At 41.7% G+C, this 15,144-nt stretch overlaps 1 protein-coding gene across 1 annotated transcript; it reads right to left on the reverse strand.

Moving 5' to 3' along the window:
* LOC110430872 (snRNA-activating protein complex subunit 4-like) lies at positions 1,304–3,386 on the reverse strand. The gene is made up of 2 exons (XM_021449019.1): positions 2,080–3,386; positions 1,304–1,728 (listed from the first exon to the last, which is right to left on the reverse strand). The coding sequence occupies exons 1-2, from the start codon at positions 3,207–3,209 to the stop codon at positions 1,689–1,691; spliced, it is 1,170 nt and encodes a 389-aa protein (XP_021304694.1). The 5' UTR covers positions 3,210–3,386; the 3' UTR covers positions 1,304–1,688.

Raw genomic sequence — 15,144 nt, forward strand, 5'->3', positions numbered from 1 at the left:
TCCGGGCCGCCGGCCGGTCAGTAAAAGATAAAAAAAACAAGCATGCAGTTTGGAGTTCTAGAACGTTATTAGGGGTAAGTGTACTAGAGTGAGTAGTTTCTCCACTGTGACAAGCTACCCCGCCCGGCCGCGTCCTTCTCCAACCTCAACTAACTCATTTTTAATCTTTATACCGTTTACTACACATGTTATGTACCCTACAGGTTAGTGATGTGTCTGCATGCTAGTCAATTCTACTCAAACAAGTAACCTCGTTTTGAAAAGACTCAAGGGTCAGGGAAGCAGGAACGTTAGCTATACATATGCATGCATGGCATGCACAACACAGCTGCACAGGGGAGGGGCTATCTGAAGGGCAGCAGGACATGCATGCTGACGTGTACTGTTTGGTTCTCTATTGACTCGATACTGGGTCGAGGTACTACTAAATCAAGAACACATATATGATATATATCTATTTATTATCACAAAATGTAATCACCAATAGACTCCCTCCATTTTAAATTAATTACATGTTGTATTAGCTTTGTTCTAAATCACACATTCAAATCTTTGACCATGAATTAAAATTTTTTGTATAGGTTACAACAATATTATTTATGTTTTTAGACTCACTATGAGAAATAGTTTCATAATATGTAGTTCACATTATTTTATGGAAGTACATGGATTTCTTAAAATTTATAGTCAAAGCAAATAGAAATGTCTGACTTAGAACACAACTATATGCATGGTATGTAGTTTGAAGCGGAGAGCGTATACTTAGTGATGACTACAAAAGACTTAACGTGTTGTATCTTGCTGTTAACTCGCTGAATAAAGCACTGCTATTTTTCTAGTAATCGCAAAAGAAAATAAAGTACTGCTGTTTACAGACTAGTTAACAAATGAAACAAAACTGGTTCAGTACTTGTTCTTGTCTATAGCACATACGTCATACGGCCTTATATTTTAGACAATTAACATTAAAAAATGGTATAATTGGTATTAGGTTCGACTATCAATTTCAGTAGACAATTATATATGTAGCCTTTTTTGTCACGGATATACAGCACATATATAGGCCGCGATATGATATTATGATTAACATGGTCGATCCATCTACAGTATAATGTAACAAAATAGTCAATTTGGAAAGGACGCCTACAGCAGAATTATAGACACAGCCAACTAATTAGCATCTAGTTTTTGTCAAACATAGTCACGACCTCAACTATTTAGATTCATTTCGCAAGTAACACTAGTAGCAAATGGCGTGTCAACCAAGTACATATATAACATATGAAATAGTCACACTTGGGTGTGTGGAAAAGGAAGCCTTGTTTAGTTTATATGTGTCACAAGCTAATCATCATCACAAGTATATATGTGTGTATGTGTGTGTGCCCTCCTTGCAAAGGCAAAACAAAAGCAAAAAACTAAAAAACAAATTGAAATCGTTTAGGTGAGCATATATGTATACATATGTATTTTTTGTCGTTGGTTCTTTGTACATAGCTAAAATAAAGTGGGCCAAACCACCTTTTATCCTATCAACAGACAAACTTCACATCTTCAAAGAAGTGTGCATGCAACAACCAATCCATGCAAAGAAACGGTTTCTCCATCATATATCAATCCATCTTTTCAACTTTTCATCAGTTCTTCATCTGACTCCTATATATATGAAAGATATGTGTCATTTCTTCTCACAGCTGATCATTGGGGTTGTTCAACCATGACATTTGCCTGCACATGCACCAAAAGACAAACAGAGAGAAAATACATGGTGAGATCAGAGGCAATTATATTAATTACAAGCAAATCAACAATAGTATATAATACTATATACATGCACGCTACTGTTTAATAATAAGCTAAATCTTTTGTTTGGAATCCTATTCCTAGCTACTAGCTAGTAGTAGAAAAATAAACAGTATATATATATTTACATACATATATATATATATATATATATACTTGTAGATAGAAATTTTAATCCTAGGTAGAAAAATATATATGTCAATAATAAAGTTGATGCATGGCAATATGGCATGGTATGCTAGCTAGCTGCTATAGTGTGCTAATGGCTATACTCACTCTAGCAATTCTCTCCAACTGTCGCTGTTGGGGTCGAAATCCAAGGTGAGGCTGTCCAGGCCGTCGAACGGGCTCGACGCCGGCGTCTCCTCGCACGGGGATGGGGTGGACGACGTGCCGACGCCGTTGCCGGCATTACACCCCTCGGCCGCCGGTGCCAAAGGTGGCGGCATCGCGGCGGCTGTGATGTTGCTTCCGGTGGTGGCCCCGCTGTGGCCGAGCTCTGTAGAGCTGAGCCCGTCCCCGGCGAGCGCGTTCGTCGTCGTCCCGGCACCACCGAAGCTGTTGAGGAGCCCGGAGAGGGAGTAGGCGGAGGACGACATGCCCTGCGTCGTCGTCACCGCGGCCGGCACGCTGGTCAACGCCGGAAGGCTGAGCATGCCGTCGTACTGCTGGACGACCCTGCTGGCGGTGGTGGTGCTCTGCTGGTCGACGCCGCTGAGCAGCTGATGGTGATGGCCACCGCTGACCGCCCCTCCTCCATTGGCGGCGGCGAGGAGGGTCATGAGGTCGACGGTGGGCGCGGCGGGGGCGGTGAGCACGCGGACAAGGCCCTCAAGAAGCTGGTACTTGGCGGCGTCGGCCTGGAGCCTGAGCGCGTTGATGTCCCAGCAGCTAGCTTGCGCAGCGGCGGCGAGCGGGCCTGTACCTGCCGGACCACCACCACCAGCGGCGGCGGCGAGGTTAGCGGCGGCGAGGAGGTTGGTGAACCCGCCTGCGGCGAGGAGGTTGAGGTCGGTGCGGCGCTGGTGCGTGACGGGGTCGATCCCCATGGAGAGCAGCTTCTTGCGGAGGTGCGTGTTCCAGTAGTTCTTGATCTCGTTGTCGGTGCGGCCGGGGAGCTTGGTGGCGATGGAGGACCACTTGTTGCCGAGGAGGGAGTGGAGGTGGATGATGAGCTTCTCCTCGTCGTCGGTAAACCGGCCGCGCTTGATGTCCGGGCGGAGGTAGTTTGTCCAGCGGAGGCGGCAGCTCTTGCCGCAGCGGTTGAGCCCGGCGAGCTTGGGCAGGCGGCGCCAGCTCCCGTGCCCGTGCTCATTGATGTAGTCGACCAGCAGCTTGTCCTCCTCCGGCGTCCACGGGCCTTTCTTCACCCCCGCGTCCTGGTCGCAGCACGGTGACCTCCCCATTGCTGTGTATTGCTTGCGGCTGGCGTGCACTGCTTCGACGACGACACGATGGACGTCGATCGCTTGGACGACTTGGAGGGAGGATGACGATGGCGATAAGGAAGAAGCCAAGAGACGAGAGGAAGAAGAGAGGAGAGGAGAGGAAGGAATGCAACCAAAGGGATGTGGGGTTCGTTGGGGGTGGATGGATGGCAGGGGGGGGGGGGGGGGGTTTATAGAGGTTTATTAGCTAGCGAGATAAGCTAGGGTACGGAGGAGGTGGCGTGCATGGCGGCAAAAGCATACACATACACATAGAAGCATGCATGCATGCATGGCTGCTAGCTGAGCAAGGAAGCTACTACTGATGCACAGGTGGATGTGGTGCCGGCCGGCCAAAAGCTGAAGTCTTTGTGTGCAGGAGACGCCGCAGCTTCCTCTCTCTGACTCTCTCTCTGTCTATGACTCCCTCTCTTTCTCTGTGCTGACCTCAGAGAGATTATTAGGAGCTTGCATTATTAGTCTAATAAGACGTCGTCGTTAAATGGCCTATGCGATACATATGCATACTGTATGTTTCTCAGCAGATCACAGGCTTTGTCGTTGCTTAAGCATGTAGTACTAGTTTCTCATCATCGATCATCAATTAGATATGCTACTGTGTTTTCTTGTGTTTGTTATGCTCCGTACGTACTCCCACTTTATTAGTTTAATAATATATTTAGTTATTTCCTGGCACCAACAGCACAGCACACAAGTGGCGTCGTGTCATCACCGCTTACACATCCACCTATATATGTACGCATATGCAAACAGCCTGCTAACTGTGCCTAGCTAGCTAATATATATTTCTGTATATCATATATATAAATTCAACCAAAATTTAATCCAATCAAACAGACTTGAAGTTTCCTTATTAGCTTCCCTATACACAAATACTAGTTAGTACTATACTTACGTCGTTGTGTGATGCGTGATGTGATGTGATGTGATGATGCCATCGATCTCGATCTCTACGAGTCTACGTACATGCATAATACATGCATATATGTATACAACACATGCGGATCGGATATGCCCCACGCGTATGCACACATGCACTGCAATGTGAAGCTAGCTAGCGATGTGAATCTACGTACGAGCTACGTCGTATGCATACGTAGGTTTTGGTGCGGCATGCATGCATATATGTAGTATGTCCACCATCACAGGCAACCGTATATGTACGTACTGCTGCATATATATGTATGCGTGCATACATACGTACGCGTTGTGTTTACTACTGTACAAGAAGATATATCCTTTTTTTGTATATTTCCTGTGCTATATATATATATATATATATATATATATATATATATATATATATATATATATATATACGGCGGCGCTATTCTACACCCTAGAATATTATTCTACACCGCAAGTCAAAACTGAGCAGAAAAAATACTGGGCAATACTGAAGAACATTCAGTATCATTCAGTCTTACACCCAGGACCACGAAATACTGAATAATACTGAAACATAGGTACTAAACAATACTGAATTTTGTTCAGTATAAACCTAGGGTGTAGAATAGTATTCTACACCTAGGGTGTAGAATACCACTTGTATATATATATATATATATATATATATATATATATATATATATATATATATATATTGCCAATCATTTCAAGCGCAAAACATAGTCTCTTTGAGGGCGACATGTTACTTAGCTAGTAGGAGTACGTACTTAGCTTCAGCAAGGGAGCAAACACATTTTCATCATATATACAATACAAACATATATACACAGATACTGCAATATAATATACTGTATATATATACTTTATTTGGTGTATCCAGTAATCACAGTATTAGAGTTAACTATGATTTGTTTAGGCCGTGAATCGAAATGAGCAGCCAAGGAGGTTGGCACGTGTTCAGGGGGCAGAGGAGAATTAGGTTTCATGTGACCTGACCTGACACGTGCCAGCAAGGAACAAAGAGCACGGAACAAGGAACTACCTGCCTGTTCCCGGCGGCCAGCTAGCTCTGCCTCCTCTTAATTATTAATAATTAGTTGTGTGTGTCACACGCACGCAAACGCAAATTAGGTTGGTCATCTCACCCTGATACGACCGGAGCCGGAGCCGGACACACACATGACATGACACACCCAAAGCCACACGGAGGGGTTCGGAGGGCCTGTGGGGGCCCACCTGACCAGTAAGGAAGGGCTCCTTCCGGCTAGCATGTGGGGCCCACCTAACCCCTGGATGTGTGCTCACCGTTGGCCCAACTGGCCCCTGCTATCTGTTAGTATTATCTCATTATCTGCATATAGCTAGTAGCTGCTTGTTGCCTGCTTTGCCCAAAGTGATGATGATGACCTGCAGATTGACTAGCACCCAAGCTTTATTTTCTTTCGAATAAATAAATAAATGTATACATATAATATTAATGCGTGGTGCTTTGTGGATCTATTATGTGCAGGGTTGACTTGCAAAACATCTTGGTCATATGTGACTTATTATACTTGCTTTAGTAGTGTTGTTGTTTTTGCATGGCTATGTGTGTGTGTACAATACATATATAGGACTGAACCTTCTGCCCATGTTAGTGTACAGTTGCCCACAACAACATATGGCAATTTTACTTTTGGATAATTCATTGTTAATGCGGGAATCAAATGGTGTTTACCTATCTTGTGGACAAATTGATGACACATACCCTTCCGTCTCAGATTAGATGACACTTTAGCTATGTTTATCCTGATTTTAGATTTAAAGTGTGTTTGGTTTCTAGTCTTAGTTCGCCACACCGCAACTGTGGTGGCGCCGAAGCTGCGATGCCGAAATTTAACACCACACTTGTGGCAAGAATTTCTGCTCTGGCTAGCCGAACTAAACATGCCCTCATAGCAAGTAGGAGCAGCATTGCATGACTCACTATCAGATATCATATAACTGAATTCGTCCTCCTTATAAATTTTAACACGGTACTAACCTTATATCCCTTTGAATGTTGTAGTGAGAGTAAGAAGAATTTGTGTCAACCTCGCAAAATATTTTTTTAGATAAGGGAACCAAGTTATGTTTTTTACCTTTACTCTCATATTAATTACATAATTATGTTGCCTCCTATCTCGTAGCTGATTCGACAGTATACACAGCTTATATATAACATTAAACAATGGACAAGTGTCATCACACGTAATCGCGTACATTACCAGTATTTCCAGGATCTGCAAACGTGGGCACCCTCCAATTTTTCCCCACATGAATATGTATATATATACACACAGTACGTGCGGCTCAGTTTTGAACTGGGGAAATTTATATTGTGTTCTATCAGCTATCATCTATATGCAGTGGCCAGGACAAAAGCTGTGAACCATTAAGTAGTATTAACCATAGTACTCTTTCACATAGCTTATATATATGCATATGCACGCATGCATATGAAATGTGACACAGCTTGCTGATGAGAAGATTAGTTGCAACTGGAAATGATCGATCCTGTGGTCCTAGAATCCTTGTGGACATGCATACCGGTTTGGTTGTGAGCAGTGGCCACAAAACCACAATAAAAAAGGAATATTTTGGTCACAATCTTCATCAAGTGCTTGTACCCATCAAAATACTGTACTACATCACTCTATAACTAATGCAGCATATGTACAGTATATAAGAAATAAGGGAGAATATGTGGTACTCTCAGGACATTGATTGCATGATAGTGATATGTATGTTCAACAATATATATAGTTAGTTGGTACTATTCATTTCAGGTATGTATATGCTTGTGCAAGATATTCATTATTGCAACCAGTTCCATATCATGCACTGCACTGTGCAGTGTACACTGGTGGTTTTTATTAGCCGCACATCACAATGTTGAGGGACTCTTCCCTCTACTGATATTGTATACTCCCTTGGTACCAAATTAAATCAACTTTTAGAGTTACGATCCTAAATCAAACTATTTTAAGTTCAACTAAATTTATATAGCTAAAAAGAGCACCCATATTTATGTTACCATAATATATAGTATCACTAGATCATACACCATAAAATATAATGTTGTAATATACTTATTTTTTTAGAAAAGAGAATATATATTCTAGTCTCTATATCGACTAATGCATATGATTGTTTATTATTATAAGCAAGTAAAAAAAAGTCCAAGGAATCTCAAAAACGAAGTTTTGAGCCATGCAACAATAAAGTTTTCAAAGGTAATAAATCTAATGAGCAATTCTATTACTAAATCTCCAGCCGTACCTTGCAAATATCTCCATCACAGCTGTCTCAATAATTATGAAACCCACCTTCATCAATTGGCGATCCTCTTCCTTCTGAAGTAAGAACCAATACCTGGTCACCCTTGAAAAAGTAATCTGCAAATAAGACGGTGCTAAAACCTTATCAAACAAAATGTCACTCAGTGTTAACCAAACTGCCCAGCAAATGACACTTGCACCCACGAGAATTCGATATTTCATTTTCCTGTCTAACCCCTCCAACCCGTCTATAAGCATATTTTGTAATATACTTATTTGGTATCATATATATTGTTAATTACCCTTTCATATAAAGTCGATTCAATTTATAAAATTATTTGACTTAGAGCGATTGTAGGAATTTATTTATTTTGGAACTGAGAGAGTACTTAACATTTTCCAGTTTTTTTGTTTGCTTTTTTTTTGTTAACTGCAGATCGGCTAGACTGATCGAACTGAAGAACACAGTTAATTTTTTTGATGAAATTGGAGGGGCTTTTGAGGCCCCTACAGGAATTTTATTAGAAGAACAAAAAACAGTTACGCAAGAATGTTTCACCAAACACACTACTTTCTCTCACATAAAGGCGATATGTGGCGCGGTAAAATTGAATACTTCGAGGTTTGAATTAGTACATGTGTATAATAACACAATATGTAAAGGAAGCTTCCTTTCTACCATGCATGCACCTATAGTATGCTGCTGTTGTCATCCTTTGATGAGGACGCTCATCAGAAAGGAATGCCAGAGCTTTTGAATGTTTGAAGTTGAACTGCAAGGAGAAGAGGAGAAAGAGTGCAAAATTCACTTGGTCAGCTGCATATATATATAGAGAGAGCTAGCCATACATCTCAATCCAACCTGCTATTGCATGGATCAGCCAGCTAAAACTTGTCCTGCATGTCCTGATCAACAAAAACTAACCAACTAGCCAATGCAATATACACTTGTGGATATATAAGTGTGCTAGCTGAACACATCACTAATTAAACCACAAGTAGATCGAGGTCGTCCAAAGTAGAAATAAAATCTAACAGCGTATTATTATGCAGTACGGATTAGATACAGATAGATTCACCATGCACAAATTAACATATTTAGAACCTAACTAACTAAACAAGATGATAATATAATATATTATTGGAGAAGACACTTGCGTCCAATACGATTCCTCCTCCCGGCCCCTTATATATAAATGACTTCATCACCAGCAGCCACCCAATATAATGTGGTTACAACCAATGCATTGTAATGCAAAACAGTTATGGTGGGTGGATGAGAATGCATACACATGCATACTTGTCTAGAAGTTTCAGATTGCATCCTGTGCCTAATGGATACCCTATAATGCGAGATCTATATGCATGCTTGACTAATATATGTATTATTATTTTATTATTATTATTACACGTATTCGTATATAGATCCTGTGTCTCTCTTGTAATGGATCATTGTCACTAAGGCCATCACTGTCTAGAGGACCTATATTAATTAATATAAACTGCGAGCATCTGTCCTGATTTCCATTGCCATTTCTGCAAGAAGCAGCTGCAGCATAATTGGCTTGGCTCGTCTTCAATTACCTGAATTTTATAATTAATGGCCCTCCCGGCGTTTAACCAAACTATATAATATGGTTTTGGCACGAGCAACTACCAAATTGGGATTGCAAATTAGTTATGCAGCATTCGTGTATATGTTTGTAATCATGTTGGGAACAAAGGTACTCAGAGCTAGTATTTCTGTAAAAAGATGGATGCATGGGAGGACCATATTAATGTTTCCTTTTGCAGAAAGAAGTGAGCACTTCCCTTGTTTGAAAAAGAAACATGAGAGATAGTACTTCAGCACCTAATTTTTTTAGATAACGGAACAAAAGTTCCAGGCACTTCAACACCTAATTACCTTAATGTAGGGGTGGCAGGGCCTCATGACATTGTGAATCCTTGCAAAAAGGGGCGCCTCTTGCACCAAAACTTCTTGTAATTACTTGCTATCCTCTTATCAATGTTTAGCTCTCTTAACCTCCTGCGGCGGTCTGCCACAGTGGGGCCGCACCACTCGTGCGCTAGGTTGTAAACTCTTTCTACCTTATTAATCCAAGGCCGGCCAACCGGTTCTTTTTAAAAAAAAACCGGTAATGGATCTTTAGGGAAAAGAAACCTGATTACCTTCATTATAGCGCTTTGTGCTATCCTTTTTTTAATAACGATATTAGATGTGGCAGAACCAAAAAATAAACGTGTTTTCCTTTTGGTAGCTTCAGCAAGTAATCCAGCTCATCAGCTCATGGATGAATTGGCAAGCATGCCACAGTAGAATTAGATATATATATAAGTACCTAGCTAGTGACCTAGATATAGGACGAAAGACACCAATAGCTACCTTGCTTTAGTTAGTACATCATCGATCACGACGGCAGCGTATAACTGTTAGCATGTAAATACACCAATAGCTACCTTGCTTTATACAAATATTTATTATTAGTATATATATATATATATATATATATATATATATATATATATATATATATATATATATATATAGAGAGAGAGAGAGAGAGAGAGCCTCTATTGTTATATCTCTTAGTACAAGTTATGTTTCTAGCTACTAATCAGAGAAAATTAAAGAGTGCAGAATGCAATATGAACATTTAGTTAGATCTCTATTGTAAATTAAAATTCTCTTATTTATGTTAGTTTTGTGTTTGAGAAGAGCGCAGCTTGGCAGTCTCAGTTCTCAACAGAAGGGTAACTTGTTCCCATAAGAAAAAATTGATATTGACAGCTTGTACTACCCTAGGTTCATCAATGAAACAGTCGTTTTCAGCTCATCATTAATGTGTATCACAGGAAGCAACAATATTGAAAAATGTGTGACAAGAGCTTTCTAATTATGCTTAAATCATACACCACTAGCACTTCCTATCTTTGGGTGTTCTTTTCTGGTCCATCATTATTGGGAATTTTTTTCTTCCTGGTTTCTAATCATGGCCAAAAGTACACAGCAACATAAATAAAAAAAATTCTAGATTTAGGACTACTTGGTTACATATGAAGCTTTTGAGGAATTAAGAATGGTGTTTATTACGACTACTAACTAATGATTATGATCTGGCACAAACATCTAGCTGATCATATTTCCAAACGGTTAAGTCAAGTAATGGAAATAGTATTATGCAAGAGGATATGAACAGTTGTGCAGCGTTAGGGGATCGTTAACGTAAACTCTCTTAACCTAGTCTAATCCAACCGTAATAGTATACATAAAGTGACTTCTCAAATCTTCCATATGATGGACCAACAAGGAGACATGTTAGTTAACTGCAACTTGATATATCGTAGTAGTTAGTAAACAGAATCTGATAAAGAAATGGGACCAGATCTTTACATGATCCAATTGTCCACCACATGTCACCGTTAGGCAACCTGTAGCTACTAGTTTGTTGCAACTTGGTGTGGCTTCTGTATGTCAAAGTTTCTACGTAGATGTCCATCGCCACTTCACGTGTATCGCTATACACGCATGTTAATTACATGATAAACAATCCCAATCAGAGCGTACTTGTCATCTCTTAATCACAATTAGTCCATCGATCGACCAATTATATAATGTTATGTTGTTTAATTACTTGAAGGACGTACAGTTTAGTGAAACAATACTGTTCTATGCAGACGTGTCTAGAAAGCCATCAAATAGATTAATGCTATATGAGCCAGTCAACAACGACTGTTGGAGACCGAATTCCCCTGCTCTGGTCCTTGATCTGTTCTTCGTGTTGACATCATCAGTTACATACGATGAACGTTTTGCTTGTTTAGTGGGAAGCAGATCAGATGTCAATACATGTGTCATAATGTATCAGTAAAGTGTATGAACCCTCCATCCATAAAGACTGTAATTATTGCTTTTGGAGGAGAGAAATAATTTGAAATATGATGACTAATAAATTTATATTAAAAATTACTAACATTTATGATACTGAATAAGTATCGTTAGATTAATCATAAAATATATTTTCATAGCAAACCTATTTAGAGACAGGAATATTATTTTTATAAATTTAGTCAGACTTTAAAAAAGTTGGTTTGGTTCAAATCTAGAATTACACTGTTATTGGGATGGAGTACAGTCACTATCACGTTTTACATGCTTCCCCTTTCCTTTCGAAAGAAGATATCTTTGGGTTATGAGTAACTTAGATCAAGATGCATTATTTGATTCGGATGAATAGATTGTTGCATAAATAAGAGCAAATGTGGCTGTATATAAGGGCAGATGCAGTTCATTTCCTCTTCAGATGTTCAACTTGCAATGCAGAGTCTGATCTCCATGGTGTCACGCTGTAGAAATAAACCGACAAGTGCTGCGACCTGAAATTTTCTGTAATCTTAGTATTTACAAAATTACTACAATTTGTCACATAACCTATACTAGGTAGTTAGGATAAGCCGGGCTTTGTTGCATGGGTGCATGCATCTGTTGACATCACCTTACTGAAACCGGGGGCGTGATGATGGTTGGTCCATGTTCATACAAATGCTAATAAGACTGTAAAATCATCAGCAGAACACTAGAATCCAAAATGACTTAGATTTTGCGTACTAGGTTTGGATTTCTCATCCCCAGTTTTATTTACATGCATCATCAGATAGCAATGTTGATTGGAATATTTTTCGTGGAGCAGGTTCCCTCTGATGGACAGCGAGATGGTCAGATTGACACACAACTTTGCAGCTGCGGCAATTTTCTCTGATGGACAGCGAGACGTAATACTTCATTCAGTAACTGGGGTAAACCAAATCCTTCCTCATTGTAGGCCTAACTGTCCTTGATTGAGTGATGCAGATTTCAGTGCATGCCTGCCAAGTCAACTTTGATGCTTGTGCGTGCAGATGAAGCAAGAACTGTTGTGGTGAGGCTGACAATTCGTCAACTAGTTTGTCTCGGAGCATGTCGGTGCTACTGGCAGCAGTAGTTGTTTAGAAATAGTTGCACAGGAGGAATTCAGTTTCAGTCTGCTGTAGGAAAATGTTTGAATCCTTGTCTGTCTGTGCCTGAAAACAGGCACAAGCTACCTGATTCTACTCTACTATTCCATACTATTAGCAAGTAGCAACAGTGTGAATCTGAGATACTCCTGTACAACATCTGAAGATACGAGAATAATATATGCAACTTGCTGTGCAGTAGTACCTTGTTTGCTCCTTTTTTTCCAGGGTATATGGGTCTATTCATTAACGAACTTAATCATCTGCAGAACAGGACTCTTTCAGTTGTCTTCTTATATATTGTCTTGTACTGCTCATGTGTTTTAGTGAGATGGGTGTGGCCTGTAAGCACAGGATCATTATTGTGCTTGTGCTATATATGGTTGCTTGCTATACATGTTAACCCCCAAATCCAGGCAGCATGCTGTAACCTAATTACCTAACCTCCTGTCCACAGTTGTCTGACCAAACATTTACAAATATATACTTACTGTAGTTTGTCTCCGGTGACTTTTCCTCCTTATCCTTGGTACAAGTCCAAGTAACCGGGAGGCTGTTACACGCCGGCCCAAGCTGACGCTTAGTTAGTTAACTAAATTTGTTATTTATGTAACTTGTGAGTAGTTCAGCATGCACAATCCGTGTACACGGCAGATGAGCAGGAAACCATCAATCCCAAGTCATGCCTGTCGACGAAAGCTGGTCGGCAGTCTACCTTGGGGTATACCCACGGTAGTAGTTTATCGGTAGACGGTGCGCAAACTACGAACTCGATGGTGACGCAAGACACAGACAAGCTTTTTATCCAGGTTCGGCCGCCGAGTTGGCGTAATACCTACGTCCTGCGTCTGGTTGTATTGATTTGTGTTGAGAGAATATGATGATCTAGGGGGGTCCCTTGCCTCTCCTTATATAGTCCGGAGGGCAGGGTTACAGATCTGGAAACTAATCCTAGTCGGTTACAATTGCCATAGATAGTTCGATATCAATTCCTATCCTAACCGACTAGAATCTTGCTTGATCTCCACGTCTTGTTTCCTTGCGCAAGACTCCAAGCTGTCGGATCAAGCCTTAAACTCGTCTCGTAATGGGCCAAGCTTCCTGGCCCAAGTCTAGCCGTAAGGGTATAGGGGTTTTATACCCCCACAGCTAGTCTCCGAGCACCATGTATTGTGATGTAACACGTCGTCTTGAGCTTCTTCGATCAGTGAGTCTTGACGTCTTTAATGAGCAGGAAAGTCGCCTAAACGGCTGCAACGGTATTTTGACCAACTCAAAAAACAGTTGGTCAATTTTGACATCGAAGAAGCAGGTTGTGCGAAGAATGCATGGTGCTCTAAATCAAAAAAGATTCATTTCCTGGTGAAGTGTGCCCACTTTACTTTTCTGAAAAGTAAAAACCTCAGAAAAGCAGGCATATTCACCGCAAGGTGAAGTGTGCCCACTTAGTCCCCGAGCCTGGTAGTAGGTGACGTAGGCACGTGGTGCCAGGGTCAAAAGAATAGTTCTCAAAAAATTCCTGTAAATGAGATGCATCGTACCGATGTAGTCCCCGAGCTTGCTGGAAGGCGAAGTATGAGCCTTGTAGCAAGGTCTAAAAAATAAATTTACCAGTTCGTCGGCAATTGAATAGACTAATCGACCAGTCCCCGGGTGTATGACGACCAGTCCCCAAGCATCGAGCGCTCAGTGGTTGGTGCGATATACTGAAGTTCGTAGCTGATAGACTGGGCGACCAGTCCCCGAGCATCAAGTGCTCGGCGGTCGGTGCAGTCCTTGAAGGTCCGAGTCGATAAACTGGGCGACCAGTCCCCGAGCATCAAGTGCTCGGCGGTCGGTGCAGTCCTTGAAGTTCCGAGTTGATAGACTGGGCGACCAGTCCCCGAGCATCAAGTGCTCGGTGGTCGGTGCAGTCCTTGAAGTTCCGAGTTGATAGACTGGGCGACCAGTCCCCGAGCATCAAGTGCTCGGCGGTCGGTGCAGTCCTTGAAGTTCCGAGTTGATTCTCTGCCATATTTGTCTTCTTGTTTTTGAAAAAAATCTTTCCAGTTAAAGTTGACGTGACGAAACCTTCTGATGATGTGTCAGACGGATGCATGAAAAGTTGCGCCTGGCAACTGTGCAGCCTCCCTTTGCGTGGTTTGTGAAAAGGAAACCATCAATTGGTACGAAAACTCCGCCGCATTAATTGTCTATAACCATTGGAAACCGAAACACCGCATCCGCCGCATGGCCCGCCCACTTCCCGAGAATACAGGAAGTGGGAGGGGTGGAGCTGCGGGTCATAAGAGCTGGACAGTTCCGCCTGCGCTGCTTACCCTGCCATTGCCATCAAACTTTTCTCTTTTCCCTCCTTCAATCTCCTTCATCTTCGTAACCCAAGTCCACTTCCGCACCTCCAATGGCGAAGAGCGACTCCAAGAAGAGGGCCGAACTGATGGCCAAGGAGTGGAAGAAGTCCCGCAGCACCACCAAGTCCCTCGGTGACCTCGTCGACATGGGACTCCTGCACAGCTCGGAGCTCGGCGGCTGGAGAGCGCCGGAAGGAGAGAGCTTCCCCGACCCTCGTGCCGGTGAGATCGTCGTGTTCGAAGATTTCATTAAGAGGGGCTTTGGGGTTCCGGTTCATCCTTTTCTTCAAGGTCTTCTTTTGTATTATGAGATCGGGATTTGCAATCTGCACCCGAACT

This window comes from Sorghum bicolor, chromosome 10 (assembly GCF_000003195.3).
Source record: "Sorghum bicolor cultivar BTx623 chromosome 10, Sorghum_bicolor_NCBIv3, whole genome shotgun sequence".
NCBI classification, from domain to species: domain Eukaryota; kingdom Viridiplantae; phylum Streptophyta; class Magnoliopsida; order Poales; family Poaceae; genus Sorghum; species Sorghum bicolor.